Here is a 26,020-nt window from a genome sequence, read left to right on the forward strand (position 1 = left end):
ATCGGTTTTGCATTATATAGCCCCTTTAACAGCGAGCCATTGCTGGAGTTGCTGAAACTCTCCTCAATTCCTGTTTGGGGTCAGAGTGCAGTTTAGGCCAGCTAAGCAATTAGTAAATCCAATTTTGGGTTCCAGGTTTGAATGTCCAAGCCGCCAAAACATATCTGAAATAAAACTCACTCCCATTATGGATACAAAGCAATCCATTTTTATTAAATATGTATGAACTTGTTAGGAAATATGACACTTCTGAGTACACATTCACACTCCAGCTGTAAGTGGAAATCCAACATCTATCCCTTTTTTTTTTTTAGTCTTTCTTCTTTTTGAAGTCTGAATTGTTTTTTTAGCGATGATGAGAATGGCACTTTAGTGATTCCCTGGCTGGCTGACTAATGCATAATGCATGTACAAAGTTATCACAGTCCTTACCCTCCTACTTGCTATGTACTCAAAGCACCACTGGTGCAAGTATTTACAGGCAATGTACATTTTTTTATTTGTCTGTTATTGCTGTTATATCTGAAACACAAACAAGACAACTGAAATGAAAACTCCTGCCTCTCCTTCTTCAAACAGGGCCCAGCAGCACGACAAGGCATGACTGACCTGAGGTCAGTGGAAATTTCCCTCAGTTCTTCAAACTGCTGACTCTACAGGAACACTGTAGGAACAGGCCTGACTATCAAAGGTGGAGGTGACCACAGAAAGTAGCAAACAGCATTCAAACTAAAAATACTGGCCACAGGTCAGCTTCAAGGATATCAATAATAATAAACGAATAACGACTAAACAGTACACAGTCATTATAACAGAATGCTGGTGTAAGAGAAAAGGAAAGCAGACTGCTTTTGAACCTTTCGAGGAGCAGAGTGCTACTCATAGCCACAGGTTCTAGCTATACCTTCTGGTACCAAGGTATTTTTGAGCCAACTTGTTTGCAGTCCACAGCAAAGTAAATAGCCAACAGACAAACGAGAGAGAAGAAAAAACAAACAGTTCATAACTGCATTATAAACTAAAACGAGTTATTTACAGCTGTAAGAGTATAGAAAACTACTGTACCAGGACTTTTGAAAAGATAAATACAAGAATATTTAAATCAACTTCCTTAAAAACAATAAAACAAAAACTATATAAGCTATGCTCACAAGTGGCTTTTTTTTTAACAGTGCTATTTTCCAGCCCTTTCCAAAGTCCACAAGATGAGATTTGCTGGTGTTTCAGAGGAAAAATAAATACTGGCTTGAGTCCTCTTCTGCATGTGGTAACATTGTCTTCTCTTAAGGGAGCAGCTGGACTTTAAACCTGTGAAACAGAACAGAATTACATACACAGTATATGCATATGAACACGCCAAATACTTTTCACTAATGGTGAGGACACTGTTATGCATGCAGGTGCTTTGGCTGGGTGGTGGGAGCAGTCATATGAGAGCAGAAGCAGAACTTACGGCAGCAGTGGTTACAGCGAGCGCTCACACTATAGTGGATGGGCCTATAACCTGAGCACCTTTCTGTTGGGGAAGGAGATGGGGAGTGTGTATTATTACAGTGTTATAGGCTATTTTTTAGTGGTCTATGATAGTGTTTAACTGCTTATTAGGATCGTATGAGCTCATAGTATCATCATAAATGTTAGATATAAGGCAGATTTTGCAGAAACAGATTAAGCCTAATACAAACAGAATTTGCAATAGAAAGACCTATAGCCATATAAATTTACTCGGCTTAATACTGTGTTTGGAAAACCAGCCATTAGGTTTCTGTAGGTGAGTGACATTAAGCTTCAGAAAAGATAGCATAGTTTATGCAAATGCCCCAGATACACATTGTGTGAACTTAAGACTTAAATTGACTTTTTTGTACAAAGTTTAAAGTCCAAACTAAATTTCCAGTTGACACAGATTGTCTGATAGCAGGCAGTCATTTATCTTTGTCTTCCAAATGTACAGTACTGTGCCAAAGTCAGAGAACACCATCATTTATTTAGTTTCCAGACAGTCAGTAACCACTAGCTGTTCATTCAAAAGCAGAAAACACTTTAAACAGAAAATGTCACAGAAGCCGACTAAAAATAATTTTACGCTTTAAGTATTTAATGTGTCTACCATTTGCCTTTCTTACAGCTTTGTGTAATGAATTTCCCTTCAATTCCTTTTCAGTTTTTCAAAGAAATCTGCAGGGAATGGGTTCTTCACAGCTACTTAACCTTTCAGACTGTCTTCTCACAGTAGAAGGAGTTTGATTTTCTCCTGTCTCGCAAAGAAGAAAGCTTTACATACTGTTTGCCTGATGGTGACAGTTTTGGTGGTCTAGCAGGTCTTGCATGGTTGTCAGGAGTCTAATTTTCTATATATCAATCATTTTTGAACTCTAATTTGGGAACTCCTGTATTTTCACTTATTTTCCTTATGCAACTGAAATGTCTCTGAAAAATGAATGTTTTACTTAATGGCTGTTTTGACTGGAAATCAAATAAATGAAGGGTGGTCTCTGATGTTTATGCAGTTCTGTAAGTATTTACTGAGATGTTTAAAAAGAAGAGATGCAGAGGGAGAACTTCAGACAACCCACCACAGCAGGCGCTCACTGTGTGGGGGAAAAACATCCAACGGAATTCAACGGAAAAAAGTTGTACTTCTAATTCTGAATGGCTTAAAATTCAAGATTCAGTCAGAATGGTGTGTTTTATATTAACATGTTTCAGAGCAGAGATCCAGCTAATAAAGAAACACTTAAGAAACAGGAGAAGTACAGTTCTTGCCATCATCTTCTGTTGGATCTGGAACAGTTGGACTGTATTTCAAAGTCTTAAAAGGTGTCCTTGACAAATAAAAACGCACACAGATACTGACCGCTGAAATGTACTGGCTGTTAAAGTGTGGTTTGAGATCGGAGGGGGAGGCAATGGAGGAGTAGCAGGAGGTGTCACAAGGAGAGCTGGGCTCCTCAGATAGAGCCTCAGGGAGGTGACTGGACACACAGCCGCTATCTGAACCACTTGAGCCACTGCCCGACAGACAGTGTGAGGAAGATCCTGAGCTCTCAGTAGCTAAAAAAAACACAGTCAACACTATTCATTTTCAATATATAAATTATACTGGAACTGTAATATACCAAAAACGCTCTTCATATTTTTACGCTCTTGTATTTAATACACACTCTGCAAGCTATCCTGCTTCCTAGCTGACGATACCTACCATTCAAAAGATAGTCTCAGTAAATTTGTTTTCTGTGTTCTTTTATTTACATGACAAAATCCCAAATATGGTCAGAATTCCAACTATGTTATGTCCCTTGGTCATGTCTCATTTGAGAATGGTCAAAAAAATTCATTTTACAAATTCTCTCTCAACTCCCCTGATAAAATAATATAAAGTAAAATAAAAAAGAAAGTATGTAGACTGACTCTGCTTGGTGACAGGGTCTACATGGTGACCCTCACTTTACACTTTTACACAGTCCACTGTTATAAATTTCCAGGAAATTTGTATTTTTTTCCAGGACATTTTAGCAATTTTCCCATTTTCCATGTGTTTTCCAAGACTGGAAGACTAGTATGTATATATAAGTCTTATATACTTGCTGTATATAAGACTAGTATGTATATATTTTCTAGGACATGTTGAAACCCTTTCTGTTATTATACTAAATGGGTTAAATGTATTGGCATAGAGGTAGACACTCAGCGGACCAAGTACTCTGTTGCCATATTGCTAAGATACTAAAGTACCTACTCATAGAGGGCTGACTGCTGGTCTCGTGCTCCAGCTCGTCCTCCTCGATGCAGGGACTGATGAGGGGTCTGTCCCCTGGCAGCAGTGTCTGACTGCTGTACATGTGGAGGTTCAGGGGCCCCAGCAGCGTGGAAGAGGAAGGCCCACTTGCCACTGGGGGGCCACTTACAGGCGCGCTGACAGGAGCTCTTTTAAACGGATTGGAGTGATCAAACAGGGAGACGGCAATGGAAGCCCTCGTCCTGGCTCCTGCAGCAATGAAGAGTGAGTGTTTGTATATGTGGATCATAAGCATTGCTTGATGTGGTCAGAATTGTAGGCCTTGTGGTATCGTAAATGTTAGTTACAGGGCAGCCTGCCCAGAAACAGATTAAGCCTAGTTGCAGACAATAAAAAAAAGAGTCTGCAATAAAGTATTTACCAAAAGTAAAATGTATGATATTGTGTCTGGAAAACAGGAAAGAATAAGAATTCTATCAGCCAAAATTCTTTAAAAGCTCTAATTACAACTAAACATACGCTTACAAGCAGATGAGCTGGACAGACTTTGAATCATGTATCTTAAAGTAATTGGGTAAAAAAAAACCAAAACTAAATTTGCACAAATTTCCACTTGCCTCAAATGTAGTTATGGAGACCAACATTGACAAACACTGGAAGTCAATAGTCACTAATATTTTCCTTATAACTTCTCTCAACTAGCTCAACCTGCATCTGTGTCAGCATCAAGGTAGCACAGATTTGTCATTGTGGTTCAGGGCCCAATATTACTTACTGTGAACTATAAAAATGAACAAAACTTCACAGTGTATCTGAAAACTGTGGACAGTTATTTTAGGTAACTGGTGTTGAGCAAAAATCGGACTCTGTTTCGTGTAAATGTGCATAAATGTATCTTCTGTTAGAAAATTAAAATTTAAGTTATTTATAAACAGAAACTGTGAACATAATTTGTATCCTCCATATGCCTGCGAAAATGCAAAGGGGAGTCAGATTATAGCACATCTGTTGTCTAAAATCGCTGCCCCAGTGTGTAGCTACACTGTGATGTTTTATTCATTTTTTATGGTTCACTTCATCACACTGTGCTCCAAACCATATCAAGTCCATCTGATCTTAATGAAGAATGACAAAAGGATGACAAAAGTTTTAGTGATGTATTTACAAAAAAGATTTGCGTGACTATTGACTTCTAGTGTTAGCAACTTTTCCCTAGTAGCTAAACTAAAGATGCAAAATGTTACACTGAACATGTCTTGGCAGATGGACTACATCTAGGGTAAGTGTGTAATTTTGATTTTTTATGTCTTTAAATGATATAACGCAGTCTTAAAATGAACTGATTCTTTTGGCTGGCTTGTTTATTTCTGGACATACCTCTTCCCTTCATGATGTAATCAATGGCCCGATCATTGATGGCAGCATCGCTGGGTTTGATATCCAGAAAGGGCTTATTGCCCACTCCCATGGACACCATCTCCTGCATACGGATCTCTACACACACAAATTGAAAATCACACAAACTTGGCCAGCAAACTTGAAAAAAGAAGTGACTCCTATCAGCTTTCAGAAATCAGTCATTTATTACATAAAATATACTGTGCTAAGCCAGATTGTGAACTCGAGATGCTTTCAAAGGCCTAATGATTTAGATTTCCTTGACTCTTACAGATGCCACATCAAGCTGTAGTAAGACAATACAGGTGTGATTTCAATGAGGAGTGTTTTTAAAAGCCCGTTCCTGCAGGCCTGGAGTGACTACAGCTACAAACACAGAATTAATTATTACCAAACCTGCTGAGGTGCTAGGAAACAGGAGACCTCCTACACAAGACTCTCTCTCTTTTATTCATTCATTCTTTTCATTTGATGACTTGACAAAACCTCCACACACATGACAGCTCAACTCTTTTTCACACATGTACAAACACACACACACACACCTTTGTTCCGTGTGGCCTGTTGCCACAGTATACGGGCGATGTCTGAGGTCCAGGCTTGTTTGACTTCGGCCGTAGCAGCCTGGAGGATGTAGGTTTGGTTTTTTGATGTTCTCCTGCGGAACCAGACCTCGAAGCGCAGCCCACTTTCACCTGAGGTCTCGGTCATCCCCACATCTGCAGTCTACAGCAGTAGGAGAAACATATTCATGAAATATCAGGAGAAATGGTCACTGTGTGTCTCGTCACAGAAGGTTATTTTTGGTTTGGGGTTTGTAAAAACAAAACTACTACCTTTCTGAGCTCTCGGACTGTTAAGATAATCTACACAATATTAAGCATTTGGGAAGCTAGGCCCCAGGTAAGAAGCAAGCGTGAACAAAAATTCCACTCGGACCTAGATAAAGTTAATGAATCTTGTGGCCAAAATGTAAAAGTTTATGACCACAATAATAGAAACATGTTTACCAAATATACATTGTATTTACAAGCATGTTGTTTCATTACCCAGAAATAGTCAGGTGGTGTTTTGAAAAAGAAACATTATTTAGAACTATGCTGTGGTGACCATGGTGGTCCTCCCTGCCAATCTGATCTAGGTAATGTCAGCTCATTTTATATGAATCTGATCTCAGCGGTTATAGTTAAAGAATTCTGACAAAATCTGAATTGTCTAATCAATTTTGTATCCAACTAAACAAGTTTGTTAAAATGAAAAATGCAAAGAAAAAAAAAAGAATGCATCTTTAAAGCAAGTGGCCACTCAGGCTACAGGCTCTGCATTCTAAGATGCCAAATATGCATACAGGGCCAGCGGGCAATGGGCAACATCTGCCCCTGCTAAGCCAATTCCAGTCCTAAAGTCTGCAGGCCGCACAAATTTTCCAGATCACACGACCACTAAACCTGATAACTAACTGCCTATTTGCGCAAATACATCACACAGAAACATACAGGCATAGTTTACCTTAAATGAGTGTTTGTATATGTACACGTCAAGGCCTCCCTCGATGCGTTTGGGTTTGCTAAACAGCACCAGGTCCTCAAACAGAAATACGTGTCTCTGGCATTTCTTCCTTCCGTACCAGATGGTGAACTCATCCTGCCGCACCAACTGCCCCTGTTCCTTCAGATTCACCTGAGACAGAGAGAAGAGTTATATCAACAAATTTCAGAATAATGTAGATTTCGATAAAAAAAAAAAAAGTACCCTGCGTGTAGACCACGTTATTCTAATGAGATGCAGTATTATGCAGTATGAGAATGTTCATAACATGACTACAGAAATAAGTACACACTGCTTTGAAAATCACTATTAATATAAAACATTAAATTAATTTTGTTGAATTGTGCACATGAATAAAAAGATTCTATTATGATGATGCTACTTTACAACTTCATATACTTCAGCTAATTTTGACTGAAATTTAAATGTGTCCAGTAATGATGAATAGAACTGTGGAAGACTGCATAACATTGAGATTAATAACATCCAGAATGCCTGGTCTTTGAAAAGTGGTGATCAAATTTCAGGCAGCTAAATCCATAATAATTGGATAAGATTAATAATAAAATACTAATAATAATAATATACATAATTTAAAACTTCAAATTTAAAAAGAATTACTGTATACGTTATTATTGAATAAAATAACACCAATTACTAATATGACAAGTGATTCCAAACATCTGAACTGTTTTGGGAGCACTTGGATTGAGTGTGATAAGTGTACGTGACTCACATCGCAGTCACGGATGGCATCCATGGCGAGCAGGTCGTTGCCGTGGCGGAGCTGGAACTTGACCATTTCGGCAGCAGCACGCAGGTAGGAAAGCTCCTGCTCCTGAGCCTCACTCACCTCCTTAATCAGGTCCTTGAGGAGCAGAGCGTATTTACTCATCCTCTGAATGGGCTTCAGTAGGTAAGAGGCCAGGTCCATCTTATCCTCCAGCTCCAGCTGCTTATGCTGGAGAGAGAGAGAGAGAGAGAGAGAGAGAGAGGGAGAGAGGGAGAGAGAGAGAGAGAGAGAGAGAGAGAGAGAGAGAGAGAGAGAGAGAGGGAGAGAGAGAGAGAGAGAGAGAGAGAGAGAGAGAGAGAGAGAGAGAAGCATAAGACACACACACGCACAAACAAAGTGGAGCATCAGTGTGTTGATGTGTATGCAGTGGTCCACTCACCCTAAAGAAGCTGTTGCCATGGCTGGCCAGCAGTGCATCAGACTTGGGCTTATTCTTGCTGTATAGGGCGTACAATCCAAACTGGTCTTGCTGCAAAATTACAACAGAAAATCCAAAATCATTACTAGGGATTCATAAAGCAAGATATCTCACGGTGGATAACTAAACCCCTAAAATGGCCAGAGGGTTTCAAGGGTTAAACCCAGAGTCATGCACAGTCCAATAGGAAGGTTGCTGACCTCCAATTATACAGGCTTGACTTCAAACTTAGATTATCTGGCTAACTTAGAAATCCCACTTGGTGAAATATATATTTGCCAATCCAGTTCAGCGTTTCAAACCCTGTGGAACAACCTGTCACTTTTCATTGGCCAGGAAATGTTGAATGGAGTGGAACAGCCGTTCATTTTCAGTTTTATTTGGAAGGCGTTTTTCTGTGATACGGTGCAAACTGCTTTATAATGTGTTTTACATTCATTTGACACGCGTGGTGCAGCTTTCGCTGTGCCAGGAATGTGTCAGGTAATTTTAGACCCTGAGATGAAGGCTCTGCTGTAGGTCGAGAGAGTCTCCCGCACTGGCCTTCACTGAACACTGATTTTTTTTCTCTCTCAAACACTTCATGCATACCAAACCTTCCTGAATCATGGTGCTCCGAGAGGGCCACAGCTTTTGGATGACCGCAAATATGATGGACAGGATAAAGGAGAGACTATACTGGGGCTACACTCACTAAGCAGTTCAGTGCCTGTTTCATGTAGGTTACTTTGATTTCTACTTAGAGGTTGAAAAAAGAGGGAGATGTGGAGAATTTCCGAATGTTTTTTTACAGTTGTTCTCTGTAATATCTAAACAATATCCTTAGACCAACCTGGAAGTACCTAGTCTGAGAAATGTGTCAATACAGTCAGAATGTGTCAGTTTTGCCTTTCACATCTAAACACAAACATTCAGACAGATGGGAGATATCAATCAGCAGTCCTGCACTGAAACGTGCTATACAGTGCTGCAGATGGTTCTTACATGGCGCAGGAAGCAGTGGCTGACGCGCAATGGGTGGTTACAGCAGCTCTCCAGCTCCTTGAGGAAATACTGGCTGTGGAAGTCCACCAGCTTCTCCAGGTTGCCGAAGATGACGCTGCGCTTGCCCCGCAGGTCCTGAGGCAGGTCGGGTCGCTCCATCTCAGGAAAGTAGTGATCGATGATGTAGCGGAGGGAGCGCACATACTCGCGCTCCGTTGTCACCATCTCGTCCACGATGTGCCGTAATTTACTGAAAGAGAGAAAATGAATGACGATGCATTACTAATTCATTAAGAATTAAGTTAAACTTAAATGACTGTTCAGCAAACAATGTACTTTACATAATTTACTCCAAATGTAGTTGATCAGCCAAGACATGTTTTGTGTGCCAAGTGTGCTTCTTCAGTTTTGCACTTAAACTACGAGGGTAATTTAGCTGGCAAGTAATGGAAGCTTACATCCCACCAATCTGCATTATGCAAACCACATGCCTAAATCATCATACGCTTGCCTCAAACCACTTATCCCAAGCTAACTCATCAGCTGCAAACTAATATGCCAGTCATGATACAATAATACGATACACTGTGATGCAGTTTCATACAATACGATACGCAGCCAAACAATTCGATACAATACAATATGGCTCAAAACGCTTGGAGGAGAACGTTAACTGCTAATTCAGTTATGTCCGCTAAATGATGCTCACATTGGCTAGCACTAAGCTGAGTGATGGAGGGAAAGGGAAGTGGCATCCTAACCACTTAGAGAGAGAGACAGAGAGACAGAGAGACAGAGAGAGAGAGAGAGAGAGAGAGAGAGAGAGAGAGAGAGAGAGAGACCTTGGACCTTCAGCCACAGAGGGCTGTGGCATCACTGGGAGAATGTGAGATCGGCCAACGCTTAGATGGGAGACCAGCAGCAATTAAAACCTAGACTGTTTAGCTAACAATAAATCAGAAACCTCTTAAGTCTATTTGACATTACCCACCCTCTCAAGGCAGTCTGAGGCAAGTGTGTGATGATTTAGACATGCAGCCTGCATGATTCTAACAAGTGTAGTATAAACTTCCTTTACTCGTTATACCTGTTAGCCTTGTACTAAACTACAGAGGTAGGCTTCAGGCACCACATCTTGGCTGATCAACTACATTCCTGGTAAAGGCAAAAAAAAAAAAGTCTAAACTGCTTCACATTCAATTTTGAAATTTCACCCATGCCTTTTTCCCCCCAAACAAGTCATAAGACTCTACTAGCGAAGTGATGCATTAGCACTTCAAGCAGAGGTCAGCAAACTGACTACCCTTGAGCATCTCCTTCCCAATTTTGGAGTGGCTGAAGCTCTAAGGCTTCTCTTTAGCCTGTCAGTTTGGTATGAACAGTAAAAACACCTGAAAGCAATGCTGTATGGGTGGATCTTCTGTAAGCCAGAGTTATGATTCATAACCACACGCATTCAGACTGGAATTACTAGCACTGGGTGGTACTCCTAGCATATGAACGGTGCATGTGTTTATATTTCTTTGCATGGATGTACAAGTGTGTGCTACTGGGTACGTGCCTGCATTATCTACTCTAGCGTGTTATCGGTGTGTTGTGAATGGTGGTTGCCAGTTTCAGTCTACAGACTGTGATCCTGCATGTTTTGAGTAGAGCCAACTGCAATGCATAATGGAATACACACATACCCATACACATACAAACACTCCAGCACAGCAGAACTGTGGATCACACCAAACAACTTCAATCAATTTGAAAAAGGTTTTAGCTGGTTTTATTTAAAGGCTGTATTCATTTAGCCCTTACTCTGCCTCTTTGGCTGAAGTGCTGCCATGCCTTGCTTCAGTGTACTAATTTTTCCCCTCAATGCAGTGGGAGGGGGTAAGCTGTGTTTGATTGGCTGTTAAACATCCATTCCGATGGACAACAGGTCTCAACTGGTGTTATGTGCAGCAAAGCACAAAATAAAAAAGAAAACATGTGATGTCTATTGCAATTAATGCAGGTCTGAAACCTAAGATGGCTGACGATGTGGTCTGTACCAATGAAATAATCTTCTTATTCAGATAACCGTGTGCACAACAACCACAGTAACGGGTTAAACAGGGTTGAGGCTTAAGGTTCAACTCACATCTCAGAATTACTGGAAGAAAATGTTTTTCTTTTATTAGTACCATTATTATCTCCTAAGTACACCTGCTGATGCTTCCAGGAATATCACTGATGTTCAACCAGTGCAGCGCAACAGACATGTTTTTAGAACAATTTCATCTATGCTACGTGCAACAAATGTGGTATTAATGTAGGATACCACACAACATCTATAAAGGTTAAATTATGTCCATGTGTGGGAATCTTAGTATCTTGCTATGGTTTAAATAATAAATCAATAAATAAACAACTGGTAAATGACTTTTTATCATTTCTGGGGGCTGTTACCATAGTAACTTGATTAACCGTCACTGAGCACAGGCCTTGTCTGGAGTCCGGCAGAAGACTTCACGTCTAGGTCCATATACTCTATGGGCCTCTCCCTCATTCCCTCCCACCCTCCTCTGTGCTAATAAATGGCTAAAATGGCTTGGCCTAATTTCTGTGGTGTGTAAAGCAGCAGAAGACAAACGCTGCACATCAAAGCTGCACCACTCTCATCTGCGAGAGTCATCAGGGGCTGTGTTTTATCTCAGGAGGGTTAACAGGGGGCACAGGGCCCTCTCTGGAAAACACATCACTGCCTGATAGAGGGGGACTGATTACGGGGTCGAGAGTAAAGACAGACAGACACACACACACACACACACACACACATACACACACACACATACACACACACACAAACATACACATAGCTTATAGATCCCAACATTCACATGAGGCACTCACACACATGACTGCAGTCTGCAAACAGCTGCTCAGCATGAGACAGTGTGTGTTTTGGCCAGGAACGAGGGGCAGATATGTCTGTGTGTGTATGCTGTCAAGGTGACAGTTGGCAGTGTGTGTGAGTGAGGGAAAAAGCTTGTAAAGTATCTTGGCCTGTGAGACACTGAGAGAACGAGCGTGAGAGGGAGAGTAATGTGTGTGTGTGTGTGCGCACATGGCAATGCTGTTATTCACCCTAAACGCTGCTATGGCTGGATAAAAATACTGTTTTAATGTTTAGCCGAGTCAGCGTCTACCTTTGTATAAGCTCATATTAGCACATTCATGAGTGCATCAGAATATGATTATGTAGGACTGCAAAAGTGTTACAGTAGTGTGTCCTAACCCTGGCACCTTTTTGTGCTTTCCCTGCTTCTAAGAGGAATTCCACCCATTCTTCAAAATGTTTGCATAATTAATTGGTACAAATGTAAGCAAAGTCATTTGAAGTGATCTGATGTGAAATGCTCGGTTCTAGAGAAACAATTTAAGAACTGTTCACAGGGTGGTGATAGTGATAGGAACCAGACGTCTGAAGTGTTTAATGCTTCTAAAAGCTACCTCATAAAAGATTATCAACCTATTTTTAGACATTTTTATTTGCTTTAAGTCATTTTATCCAGAGAAACTGTCTTCTTGCAGATATTTTTGCTTGGTTAAGCATTATTTCTTGAAACAAACAAAATTATCTGCCAACAGAATAAATTTAAGTAAAAACATCTAGAAATAAGCTTGGTAATATTTTGTGAGCCATAATGAGACCCGTAAGATACAGACTTTTCCTGGGGTTGAAAAAGGCACTACAGTTCCTTCTTCAGGTTCAGGTCTTCTTCTAGGTTTCTTTTTCTTTATCTGTACATTCTGGTTTGATAAATGTAACACTGCAAGTCTGTCAACATTACCTGCAAGTAAGTATGCATGTATGAACAGCACGCAATGTTTTTCAGAAAACAGTAAACTGTGCAAAAATATTGATGGGTTGGAAATCCTGAATCCTGGACTGAATACATTTAACAGAAAATCACAAAATAAAGTTAGCAGTTTATGCCATGGAAATTGCAAGGTCATGTATATGTGAGCTCCTACCTGCCCTTGGCACGTGGTTCCAGGACGGGGCTCCCAGCGCGGTGCGTATCCACTGACACCCAGCCATGAGCTGGGGTCAGCCGTGGACTATAGGGCCGGTCAGCCACCTCAGTACTGCTAACCTCCAGGCCCTTGATGAAGACCCCCGTGTTGCCCCTGCGGGCTGGCTCGCTTAGTGTTCGCTGGCACGTCCCGTACCGGGACCCCACCTCACTTCCTGCAGCGTCAAAGCTCTGAGTCTTTCGCAGAACTCTCCGGTTCGTTTCGCTCAGAGAGGAAAGACTAGGGCTGTAGGAGCAGGACGAACTCTGAGGCGACTCCTCCGAAGAGGTGCTGCGGGTTAGCCGGTGGGAGCTGAGGGGAGTTTTATGTGGAATCCGGTTTTCTAGGTGATAGGGACTTCCTGTGGGAGTCCTGACTGAGTCTTTTGAGTCCAGGCGATTACCAACTGGACTGCAGGGGGTGGAGGAGGAGGTGCTGGACTGGAAGGAGAATCTTTCACGAGCCCAGCTGCTGCTGAAGGCCTTCCTGCAGGAGAAGGACAAGCTGCTGCTTCGCTCCTGAGGCTTGGCACAACCGTCTGAGTGTCTGCGAGGGGTGCCAGTAACTGACCTTGTCTCGGTCTGCTCACTGGGCAACGTGCGGCGGGCACGGAGTGCTGCTTCCAGCTTCTTCTCAAACATCTGCTTAGTCTCCTGACACTTGGACCAGGCAAACTTCCACTGCTTGAGGCCCTGCTCGCTCTTCAGCTCCCCAGCCAGGTCCTTCATCTCCTGGAAGCGTGTGTCCGGGATGGGAGGGTGCTGGCTCCGATAGCTCTCCAGACAGGCAATCACGCTCTGGCATTTCTCGGGCATGCTGCAGTCCTCCATAGTAACACAAGCCAAGTGCCTCATACCTTCCAGAGCCCACTCGTATGCCTGGGAGAAACAAAGAGAGCAAAGAAAGAAGCAATCAACCATTACATACTGAGAGTAGGGCTGCAACAATTAGCAAAATCAATTCATTGTCAGCAATGCTGACCAGTTAACTCATTGTTTACTTAACCCTTTAAAGCTGACAGAAAAACTGTCTTTTTCTGCCCTTTCTGCTAATAACATGATTTCTCAGTGCTTTTGTTGCACTTATTTTGATATACAAAGACTGCAATCTAATAACCTCAAAAATTAAGTGCACGTTTTATTCAGTTTGTGCCAAGCACTATCTGGAACACAAGAAGAGGAATATAAGTCACGCATCTATTGTGCTGATTAAACAAAATAATAATGAGAACTTGCTTGTCCAAACTGCACTTTTGCACTTGGCCCTCCAGGACCAGGCTGTGATAAGACAAAGCAATAGTCAACGACAGAAGGCATAATGGTTTGATTAACAAAGTTTGGAAACCACACCGTGTGACTCACTGCTATTGCCTGAGGCAGCGACGAGATGAGAAGAAAGCACAACGGCTTGTTAGCGAAGAGACAAGCGGAGAAGAGAGTCTGAAAGGCAATTCTCTGTCCTGCTAAGGAAGGCTCTATGTGGCTGTGTCTGAGGAAATCTTTGTGAAACAGGGAAAACAGAAGGAGAATGAAGATGAGTGAAACGAAGAGAAAGATAGTGAGGAAGAAAATGAAAGAAAGAGAGAGTAAGAGAGTGAGAGAGAAAGAGACACTCCACAGCTCTTTGATGTAAAATAAAGAGGATATGGAGGAGCTGGGAGGTCTAGGCAGTAAGGCTTTAACACATCAGCAGCAGGAGAGCTAATGGGTTTAGCACTGTGAAACAGCACTCTGCAGTTAAGACACAGTTTCCCTTAATCACTATAGCACTGCCTGTCTCTCAAACACTCCCTCATTCTCATATAGTCCCTCTCTCTCACTCCCATGCACTGAATCACATGTTCTGTCTCTCCTTAGGCCTGGCTCACTGTCGGTCCCGTTATAAACTCCTATAACACAGTCCTGCTTGTGTTGGTGAGGATTAAGGCCGTTCAAACATTCACTCATGGTCCTTTGACACGACAAAGCTCTGTCAGATTCCTGAAGAAGGAGACAAAACCCTTCATCCCCTCTCTCTCTCTCCAAATACTCAAAGTCCTTTTTCCCCTGTAGGGCTTTTCCTGGTTGTTAGCTGACATCTTATGCTTCTCCAGGCTTTTTTTGCCTCTCTGGCGAAGTAAGACTACAGTGTTTTGCGTCTTGAAGCTCTTTTTTCATTAGACGTTAGTAAATCATCCTGAGCTGGCACATATGCTCTCTGTGTGCACTCTGAATAATAAAAGATTAGAAATGATTTTAAAATTTATTAGGAATTTCATCAAATTTCATAAATTTTCAAGATGTAAATAAAGTCATTCACAGTACTTTGATGTGAAACGCGCCAAGACACTTGCCCAGTCAGAACTTTTCACAGTGGTGGTTATAAGAACCAGAGTGTTTCAGTGTCTATAATACTTCCTTGCAGAAAGTAATTACGAGAATTGGTAATGAACACATTGCCTAATGCCTGAGATACTGTTTTACAATAGTTTTGAGATAATGTTTTGGCCTAAAAGTCTATTCATAAAGAGGTAAATGCAGGGCATTCTAAGGCAAAACAGCACCCAAATCATTTTTTGAGATTTATGTTTTCAGATTTTCTTCTTTTTTACCTTCATCAATATTACAGATGATGTGTAGGTTCACCGTTCATTATGGATAGCAAATAAAATATTTGCATAGATACCATAACACCTGGTTCCTATAACCACCATTGTAGCTTCTCTACAAAGCCTCACTTCAAACCACTCTGAATAACTTTCACATCTCAACAATTTATTTATGCAGAAATTCTACTAAAACCATACATCCTAGCCAAGAACCATTTAGAAACCCTGATTTTTAAGGGTGTGTGTGTGGCCAGGGCAACACTGTAGCCACATACCAGCGTTTTGAGACCCTCAGCACCCAGATACTAAAGTCACCCAGCAGACCAGAGGTCAGTTCAAACTAACAATACACACTGCTAATGGCTGACACAATAAGAGAAAGAAAGAGAGAGGAGAAATAATTGATGACTGTGATTGGAACACATGGAAGGGATTCATTCCCAAGACATATTTTTCCAAAAATATAAAAAATGATTTTTTTTCTACAATTGTCATTGTTTTAACACATTTCCCACCATCATTACATTCCTAAGAAACGGAAACTGCCCTTATACAGAGCCATGAGGAACTCCATTAGCTCCTGCCATAAAAAAGAACCAACTGCTCGCAGTGTCAAAGCCACCAAAAGGCTTTATAGAGGCAAAGAGGTCATAGCCTCGAGGGAAACTGTCTTTCACGGCTTCCACTGATCTAGCACAGAGCATTTCTCCATTAGGGAACTCAAATTAAACACTTTATTTCAATGCAGCAATTCACTCTCTCTCTGATCTCCTATTTGATGCTTGTAATGCCATGGACAGGCTGAAGATGACATCATAGTTGAGAGTGCTTATGGTTCTTTGAAGTGTGAATGGTGTGTATGCATGTGTGTGTGTGTGTGTGGTAGGAGTGTTTGATTGGTGAGAGCTAGAGGAGGCGCCTCTAAAGGCCCCACTATTCAACCAGGCACAAAAGAGAGAGAGGGGGAGAGAGAGATACAGAGAGACAGTGAGAGAGAGAGGCTTCAAGCCTTTGTATGCACGCATAAATGAAGCTCCTGCAGCATTAGGGGGTCGAGGGGATGTTTTAACACTTGAAAGAAATCTTCTTTATTATTTCCTTAAAAATGAAAGAAAAGACAGAAAAGGAGGAAAAGTAGGGAGAGGATTTAGGACAACGGCCAATTTCTGATCTCATGCTCAAGTCATGCCAAGAATGTGTTTTTCTCAAAGTGTATGTGTGTGTGGTATGTACATCTTTTCAAACAGGGCACTATGCACACACACACCACTTTAGCTTTGGGAATTCCTCCAGGAGTTACTAACTCACCATTCCCTGAGTGCTTGAGAAAGTGGGTCCAACTTTAAAAGATCACATGATTGTTCAGTGGAGTTCTGTGCATTCACACCGTTAAAAACCCCAGTGTGTCTCCATCAGGATGTAAAGTAGATCCCTAAGCCTCTTCTGCAGCTCCAGCAGGAGATCAGAGCCTGTTATTCTTAATTTAAATATCACACTCTGCTTTCCAGATGGGTTGAAATGTGTGATTGATAACAGCAATGACAGGGTGAAAATGAAAAAATGTTGAAATGAGTAGAAAGAGGGCAGAGGGTGTAAGAGGTGTCGAACATCTTTAAAACAGCCTACAGGTGCGCGATATGGCTACAATGTAATATCAGGATACACAATATATCCCAATATTTTCTGACATTTGCCGAGTTGAAACAAATAATGTAGGGCCACATTTAAAATTACTATCCAAAACTACAAACACAATGCTTTGTGCCACACTAAATCGAATTAAACAGGACTAATTATGCAGTCAAACATGCAGTTGGGAAGTGTTTTCAAAGACTGGCAATGTCCATGATATGCTCAGAAAAGCATCAAAAAGCAAAGTCATATTGCCCAGCCCTAACACCGCCCTTGTATACTAGGGGTAAACAGTCATTCGGGCCACCAAGCCAATAAATCTTGTAGCCAAAAATGAGAAACTCTGGCCAGAATGTTTAAAACGTTTACAATATACAAATTAGATTTATAATAAAGAAACACACTTCAGTACTGAAAACTAGGTGGGTGTTGCTTTTTTTTCTTTGAGAAAAAAAAAAAAGAATATTAAAAACTTTCCAATAATAACAACATTGCCAACAAGATAGCTATCATGGTGGTTACAGTTGGCAAATTCTGACAAAATGGATTTGATGCAGTTAGATTCATATCTGACCAAACAGGCACCGGGTTTCACATGGGAAGGTGAAAAATAGTGATTTTGTTATTAAATAGTGGATATTTGTGTGGTCTGTTAGTTTATTAAAAAGGAAAAAAAAATAAAATAATAAAAAAAAAATCCAAGGCAAGTGACTACTCAGGCCACAGGTTCTGCATTCCTAGTGACCAAAATGTGAAATGTTGTGACCAGAGGACCCAAGGAATAGGCAATGTCTACCCCTGTTGTATACTATGATAGTAGTGATATGTGTGTTTATTCTTCATCTCAACTCATCTTAGTATTAGTTATTTAATCGTATATTACAATTAGGTTTGGAAATAAAAACTGAAATAAACTGTGCATTTACACTTTCGCTCAGCATGTGAAAGTCAGGATACAGGTAGTTGCAGCTCATGTTAAGTGAACATTAAGTGAAATTGTTTATGTACAGTTTAAATACGTTACAAATTTGTATAGTGGTATGACTCCATGTTGGTCTATTGTTGTAAATTTTAAAGTCATTATCTTCTTGATGTTTATGCTGGCTATTAGATTTATTACAGACTCAACAGGCTACAGAGTTTTGTATTTGTTTTATTTGGCATTGTATGGACTACAGACAAAGTTTGTTGGAACTTCTTTAAAAATCTTAACAGCTACTTGTAATAAATGACTGTTAAAGCTTTTATGTTTTCATTTTTTATTCATAACAAGAGACAAGATTTTCTTGTTAGGAAATTATAACATTGGCCATCTTTTTTAAAAGTGAATTCTTAAAGGTTAGTGTCTGATTTAAAACATTAAAAGATATTTAAAACAATCAAGTTTAAAGTGTAGTCTTCATTCCTTCACATTCTAAGCATGTAATAACACCATGTCAGACACCATCTGGCATCTGACAGCGCAGACTAAAGGAATGCTAATAAAACGAAGGCAGAATTAGTCACTGCAACAGAGCTGATAAACAAAGATGGTGATTATGTCCTGCACCTGTATGATAAGTAGCCGGAGGCAGATTTGACACATTCAAGCTAATTTCTCTGATTACAAATGCCAACAATTTATCAGCCGACATAAACAGCAAAGTTGGTTAATGACCAATCCGTCAATTTGAAGTCAATATTGTTGTGTGATTGATGAGGATGGCGTCACTAGCATGAAATTTGTGCTGATTATAACACCCTGTTGTGTGCTACAGAGTGAGGTACCACACAACACGCGTCGATTAGGCTGGTTCTGTGTTTGCTAAAGCTACATGAATATCAAAGCAGGAAAGACAAGTTTCTAAACAGAGTTTACACACGCGCACACACACACACTCTGTTTCTCCCCTGTCTCAGAGCTGGAGTGTGTGCAGTAGTGTAATCATATTGCTTATAGAGAGCAGTCTAAAAGGGGGGGCCAGCATTTGCAGCAGCTGTTCTATAGAAAAAAAAAAAGACGGTGAACCCTGAACACCCCCTGGGCCCTAAGCGTGCTCCTCATGTTTTGCATGTATTGTTTGCTACTGAGAGTTTAGAGCCGGTCAAGATTTTAGAGAGAGAGAGAGAGAGAGAGAGAGAGAGATGCAGAGAAAGAAGAGTAGAAAGAGACAGGTAAAGAAAAATAGAAGACAGTCAAAGAAAGAGAGATATTGAGAAGAGAACGAGTCAGAAAGAGAAGAGAAAGAGACAGGCAGAGAAAAAGTGTGAGACAGTGAGCAAGAGATCAAGAGAGAAAGAATGCGGGAGAGGAGAGAGAAAAAGAAGAGAAAGAAAATAAGAGAAAGGCAGTGAGGCAGTTAGCAAAAGCAAGAGAGAGCACTGAAAAAGTGAGACAGCAAAAGAAGAAAGGGATTGAGTAAAGAAAGAGGGAGGCAGAAGAGAAAGAGAGAGAGACAGGAAGGACAAGATAAAAAGAACGATAGAGAGCGAGAAAGAGAGGAAGAAAAAGAAGAAGAAGCAGAGAGAGAGAGAGAGAGAGAGATAATTGCATGTTCATTTCTCATGACCACACAAATACAGAACAGATGCTGAAAAAATTGACCTAATGAAGAATAAAGTGCTGTTTCTAATAAGAATCTGAAGTTTGGTTTGGAAAGTGCTGCAGGCATTAGAGCCTTGCGTTCCACCTGCCTGCATAAGACCTCGCAAGTTAATCGGACCAGAACTGCCCCTCGGCCTGTCTTTCAGTCCAACTTTACAAGCGAAACAGGAAATGAACCTGGTGGGAGAGACTGTGTCTGGACTTCTCTTTCTCTACTCAAAGGGGGAGGAATCTGAAAGGTGTTAATGAAGCATTACATTACCAGCTACAGACAGCTTTTCATAGGCTTCATATCCAATTACGTCTGCATGCTGCAATAAACTCACAATCTAATGATTTAGACATTATAGAGGTTTTAATATTTGTTGTAAGCAACCATCTTTTCACTGTTTTATGACTTTACATACTTAATGAGGAGATTACTTATAAGATAACTTTCATAAGGAAGAGGAAAATCAAAGGAAAATAAGAGAGAAAAATAGAAAACCTATTACTGACAACCAGTACTTAAAGCTTTCATCTTTGAGAGAGAGAGAAAGAGAATCAAGGTGTTTCTGTCCTTCCACTGTGAAAAGACAACTCAATGCTAGAGGTATGAAAGGATTTATAGGTGTCAAAAAGCCCTTACTGAGAAAAGAAAATAGAAAAAAAGAAGAGCATTTCCAAATTAAACAAAGAAGCTGCTGGTGTTCTCAGAACAATAGAACAGCCACCCCAGAGTCCAGACCTCAACATCCCTGAATGTGTTTGGGATTACTTGGATCGTGAGAAGCAAAAAATACAACCAACTTCTAAGACTGAACTTAGGAGGTGTGAAAAAATATCCCTGATGATTTCTTTGAAACACTGAAAGAAAATCTTCTGCAAAAAATGGAAGCAATAAGTGGACACACTAAATACTGAAAATATGATATTGTATTTAGCTGTTGAGTCTCCTCTGTAATTCTTTGTTAAATATAGTTTTCTGCTTTTTTCTGACAATGAAAAATGAACAATTTGTTCTTCATGGTCGTTTCGACTAGAAATTAAAAAAACAAAAGGTGGTCTCTGAGTTTTTTTACTGCGTAAATATAATGTAAAATAATAGCATGTGTGTTGCTAAGGTTGTTTTTAAGTGTGTTATTTGCCAGCACAGTGTGAGTGGCCCTGGGGCAGTGTGTCAGAAGGAGGGGTGTGTGCGAGTGTAATTTGACTGAGCTGGGCCCAGGAGGGGGCTGGGAAAGTAAAGTCTGCAGAGCGAGCCAATCAGGTTACATTAGAACCATTGAAGTAGCGGTTATCAGACCCAATCACAATACTGATCAGTGTAAGGCCTACTCAACCGTTTCTCTCACACACACTCACAGACATGCATGCACTAATATGTCAAGTCAACCACACACACGCTCCCCCTAAGGCAGTAAATACCACCATCCTGATGGAAAAGACAGAACCCCCAAATCTAACCCAGGCCTTTTGTTCACTTTGTTTACACTTTCACCCCATGCTCAGAGAAGCTTAACTGATATGAGAGAAGCCGAGAGGATGCAAACAAGATATATATCAGCAAATCCTAGTTTCTCCGTCACTATGAAAATGTTATCTGTACCTATTTTAATTCTTAGCCCTGGCGGATATGAACATTTTGTTACATGTTGATAGTCTTGCGATTCAACTTCATACCCACTTTTAACTGACTCACTTAACTCACAATTTGGCTCAGATTTGAGACTTGTGAAATTTTGAGTGAATAAAATAAGACTGCTAATATGGAGGCAGGAAACCTTGTGTGTTTCAGTTTTGCCTGTCAGTTTTGCTATGTTTATACACCCACCACTGCAATGTTGTTTTCCACAGCATGCAGCAGTATTACGTTCAATAAGACTTCAAACAACCAGCCTTCTACTAAAGAAAAGCCTTCAGTCTTAATAAAAAAGCCATATTAAAACTTCAGCCAGATTAGCTATTACATTATCTAACTAGACCACAGACTAGACAACCGTTTCATGTTGCTTTGCCTCCATCTTTTAAACACTCATTTACTGTGTGTGGTGCTTCAGTTCTCCTTCAGATGGAAGGCTGTTGTAATGAAATGCTCTTTATTTGAAACTTATTTAAAGCTCTACTTTCCTCACTCTTCAATCTCATGTTCACTTTAGTTTCAAAGTAACCTTTTTCAAACCTTTGTCACCTCATTTCTGATCAAAATAGGCAAATGTAGAGAGAAGGAGAAAAAGTGCCACTTAGAGTGCAGATGAGTTTGGGCTGTCTTGCTGTTGGCTATAAATTCAGCACATGCTACACAGGTGGCTCATTAGCGAGAGGTGAAGTGAAAGCATGCTCCAGTGATCAGTCAACATGTCATTAACAAGCTGTGCACCAAAAACCTGCCAGGCCTTTCTCTGAGTCTTTTCTTCCCCTGCTTCCTCTCCCTAAGTGCCACAGCAAAGGGCACGGGAGCTGCTCGGTCATATTCATTTGTTTGCCCTCCTCTGTTTCTTGTCCTTTAACGGGCGTGGAGGTCTGTGGTTGTGTGGCCACAGGTGTCCACCCTATGGTCCCGCTACTGCAGAGCTGTGCACACACATCTTCAGAGACAAATTAACACACACATACACACGCAAACACACAAACGCACACACTCGAGGACAGGAAACCGCAGTCAGTCACTACAATAGAGTGACAGGCCTATTTAAAAGAGCAAGGGCTTGTTTTTGTGCTTGTGTGACCGCTTCCCTGCCGTTTGCTGGGGAGTGGAGAAGTTGACGTGAAGGTGCTGTGGGGTGGGGGTGTGTGAGTGTGTGTGGCAGTTGCTGTGTTTTGGGGGTCTCTGTCTTCAGACAGCAGCCCTGAGGGGGGTGACATGCCTCGGGATCAGTGAAGCAATATGATGAGGGGCATGTCCACTACTGCGTGAAGGTTAGGGGTGGACTGCTAACCTGATTAAATTAAAACAGCCAGCACTTTTCTGAGGAGAAAAGTCTCCTGAGCCATGCAGGGATACACTAGGGAATGACCCCAGGAAATTGCATTTGGCTGATAAAAGCAGCCAATATTAAGGTTCCACTGAAGCACTGATGCTTTTGTTAACTAGAGTAGATAATGTTAATTTAAATCTGCTGTTGTTTGGGAGTTTAGCATTGTAATAATTCATGTTACTTATGTTTTGTTATAGTTTTAAGGCTTGCTTAATATTAACAGTATTTCATCTCTCATTGCTCGCTAACAGTTCATCACACAGTCACACACAGAGTCCTCCTAGTTAATTTGGAACTTTATTTTGTTATGGGCAACAATATCTTATTTGATTGTAATATTTTAGAATTTCCAATCAATGGTGGAATGGCCACTAGGGGATCTGCAGAAAGACTTCACTTCTGATGTTTTTGTGAGCTTCTGCTGTCAGAGTTTAAGAAATGTGACAATTGAGATCACATTTAACAACAGACAGTCACAGCAGTTTATAAAGTACTGTTTAACTAAAACCACTGACACAAGTGACGAGATTTTATATCAGTTGGGCCTACTCCTGGTTAATGACAGCTCTACCCAGGAGGCTGACCCCATCATTCTACCCCTTTACAAACTCCAAATTACTCTTACATAGCCCACATGTCTTTCACGGTCTAGGTATCCTATTCAACCAAACCCCCTCCCCAAAAATCCAAAACAGCCCCAAAACTAAAACAGACCCTCACACTACCCCAAAACACCATCAATTCACTGTTAATCGCAAAGCAAACTCTGTTATCTTTTTGTTCACTGGAATTAAAATAAACATCCTGTAGAACATCTGCTCAGTCTAGAGCTGCTGTCGGAACAAAACCTCATATCTCCATTTTTGTCATTTTTTAATTGTTAGCCTAATTTGAACGTACCTGTTGCCCTTTACACTGTGTGTGAATTTCATGAAGAATTGACCAACAGACATGGCCAAAATGTACTTTGAAAAAAGTCTGGTTCCACTGACTCACAATAAAAGTAAAGTTGTTTTTTCCTTCTCCTGTAAAGTTATCATTTTGGAGATACCAGGTGTTGTTCTAGCAGCAGAATATGTATATATGTGTATATATATTTATATACTATGAGATCTTTTAAAACAAAGACAAGGTATAACAAGTAAAATGAAGGAGAAGGATTCGGCATTATTTTTAGTCACTATTCCAATTTAATCAAATTTGCATCAATTAAAATTTCGCAGTTTGCAAGATTTTTTGCAAGTCTTTTTAAAGGCTTCCTAGTTCATTTACTCTCCAAAACAAAGTTTTAGAATCTCTGAAAGACTGTGCATGGTTTGTTATTGTTCACTGTATATGTATTTATACTGTTTAGTCTTTTTTAAAAACTCGCAAATTTGATGCTTTCTCTGTCAATATAAGCAGTTTACCAATTCAACAACACAATCAACAGTGACAGTGTTATACATCTATAACTGACTTAAAATACAATACACAAGCAGTCCTCATGAGAATCAGGATAATGCAAAATTGTTGCAAAATGATGTCAGAAAGATATTGAATCATTACTCACTCTGATACCATGCTCAACTGCTATCAGTTTAAGCTTTACCTTCCAGGGCTTCCTACAGAACCACACAATATCCTGTCCTGTCTCCTTTTCTACTACTGCATAACTGATGTAAAGTAATCCATATTCTGGACAGTGATCTGACTAACACTGCAGGCAGCTAAAGCAAGATAATGGAGAGTGCAAAGCTAGATGATGTGGCCTTTAGCCCAAGGCTATGTCAAGCATTGGCATAAAAAGCAAACCCCAACTTGAGCAGCAGTACTGGGTAATTTTCTCAAGGAAATAATATACACCTCCAGACCTGCAATATAAATCATAGCCACATCAAACTCACTGCTTTGCAGAAGCTGAGAGAAAGAGAAAGAGAAAAGCAAACAGAGAGAGGGAGGGTGAGAGAAGGAGGATTAACTGAGAGAGAGTTAGTCAACTATCTATGGAAACCCACTGAGCCCCATTCAAAACTGTTCTGCCACGATTTCAATTAGCCACTCAGTGGTATGAAACCTCAAAAACCTGTGGTTTGATAAGCAAAATACCTGACCACAAAAACCAGCACTTTTAACCATCACAATGTTAGTATTATTCTTTAGTCCTGGGTGATATTTATACATTTCTATTTGTCATTTTCCAATTAGATTCTACAGATTGATAATTAATTATTAAAATACTGCATTAATAAAGCTGCACCCATGCTTCCTGAATGCTTTTAACCTGAATGTTAAAAGCTTATAAACCTGACATCATCTGTATTGTTTGGACTGTTCTGTGTTTTGTGTCTTAAAATTATACCAACAGAAGGCTTACACAAAACTGTAAATGTTAATGTGAACATTTCCAGAAAAGAAATGTACCATTTATTTTGTTTTGACATATTGAAAACTGTTCTTTGAAAAAAAAAAATGTTGAGCGACACCGATACTGATATACCAGTATAGACAATACATTCCTCATCACTATTGCTATAATTAATATTATTATCATTATCATCATTATTACACACCAGAGTTCAAAGCCCTAGACCTGTGGTCCTACCTCCTCATGGCTATATCCATTCTCCTGCTCGAGTAAACCGCTGCTAGTCCCCTGAGCAAAGCAGGGAGCAGCGGCAGTCATCCTTTTCTCTCTCTCACTCTCCCCGTGTTTCTCCCTCTCTTTCGCTCTGAGTGATGGGCTCAGTGAGAGAGAGGGCCACTGGCGCCCACTCCCCTCCTCTCCCCACCTCCATGCTATTCACAGGCAAATGCTAGTCTAAATACCAGATGGGCCTGCCCCAGCAACTGAGAGAGGAGAGAGAGAGAGAGAGAGAGAGAGAGAGAGAGAAGGGGGGGATGGGGAGAAGTTGTCTGTCGTCGGCACTACAAAGCCCCTTAAAGAGTAGGAGGTAAGAAAGGAGAGAAAGGAAAGAAAGGAGAGAGAGAGAGAGAGAGAGAGAGAGAGAGAGAGAGAGAGAGAGAGGGGAAGGCAAGATTTGTAGGAAGAGAGTAAAATGGCACTACCTGGACTCTGTGAACCCTCATGTTTCATGTTAATGACAGAGAGTTCCGGAGTAGTGATAAATGAGCCAACATGGAGCCCAGCAAAACAAACCTGCTGCTTATTACAAATACAATATGTACACACAGACATGTGCACTTGACTAATGACCGTTAAAGCAAAAACGATTGGTGAAGCCCAAATGTGGGCAGGGAGATATCTGTAAGACTTACAGGAGAACACAAGGGAAACATGAATAGTTTAGTGTTAGGGCTAAAATGCACCAAACTTTTTCAAATGTTTAA

The 26,020-nt window shown here is 40.6% G+C and overlaps 1 protein-coding gene across 2 annotated transcripts in view; it reads right to left on the reverse strand.

Moving 5' to 3' along the window:
- Positions 1–280: 280 nt before the first annotated feature.
- plekhg4 (pleckstrin homology domain containing, family G (with RhoGef domain) member 4) overlaps positions 281–26,020 on the reverse strand; it is a 93,011-nt gene continuing 67,271 nt past the window's right edge. For both annotated transcript variants that reach the window (XM_036584168.1, XM_036584167.1), the window contains 11 exons: positions 12,889–13,808; positions 8,881–9,130; positions 7,858–7,947; positions 7,422–7,646; positions 6,647–6,817; positions 5,683–5,863; positions 5,117–5,233; positions 3,740–3,988; positions 2,858–3,054; positions 1,454–1,516; positions 281–1,308 (listed from right to left, as the gene is read on the reverse strand). In XM_036584168.1, the coding sequence (XP_036440061.1) occupies positions 1,478–1,516; positions 2,858–3,054; positions 3,740–3,988; positions 5,117–5,233; positions 5,683–5,863; positions 6,647–6,817; positions 7,422–7,646; positions 7,858–7,947; positions 8,881–9,130; positions 12,889–13,808 (2,439 nt within the window). In that variant the 3' untranslated portion in view covers positions 281–1,308; positions 1,454–1,477. The remainder of the gene's footprint in view (positions 1,309–1,453; positions 1,517–2,857; positions 3,055–3,739; positions 3,989–5,116; positions 5,234–5,682; positions 5,864–6,646; positions 6,818–7,421; positions 7,647–7,857; positions 7,948–8,880; positions 9,131–12,888; positions 13,809–26,020) is intronic.

This window comes from Colossoma macropomum, unplaced genomic scaffold (genome assembly GCF_904425465.1).
Source record: "Colossoma macropomum unplaced genomic scaffold, Colossoma_macropomum, whole genome shotgun sequence".
NCBI classification, from domain to species: Eukaryota; Metazoa; Chordata; class Actinopteri; order Characiformes; family Serrasalmidae; genus Colossoma; species Colossoma macropomum.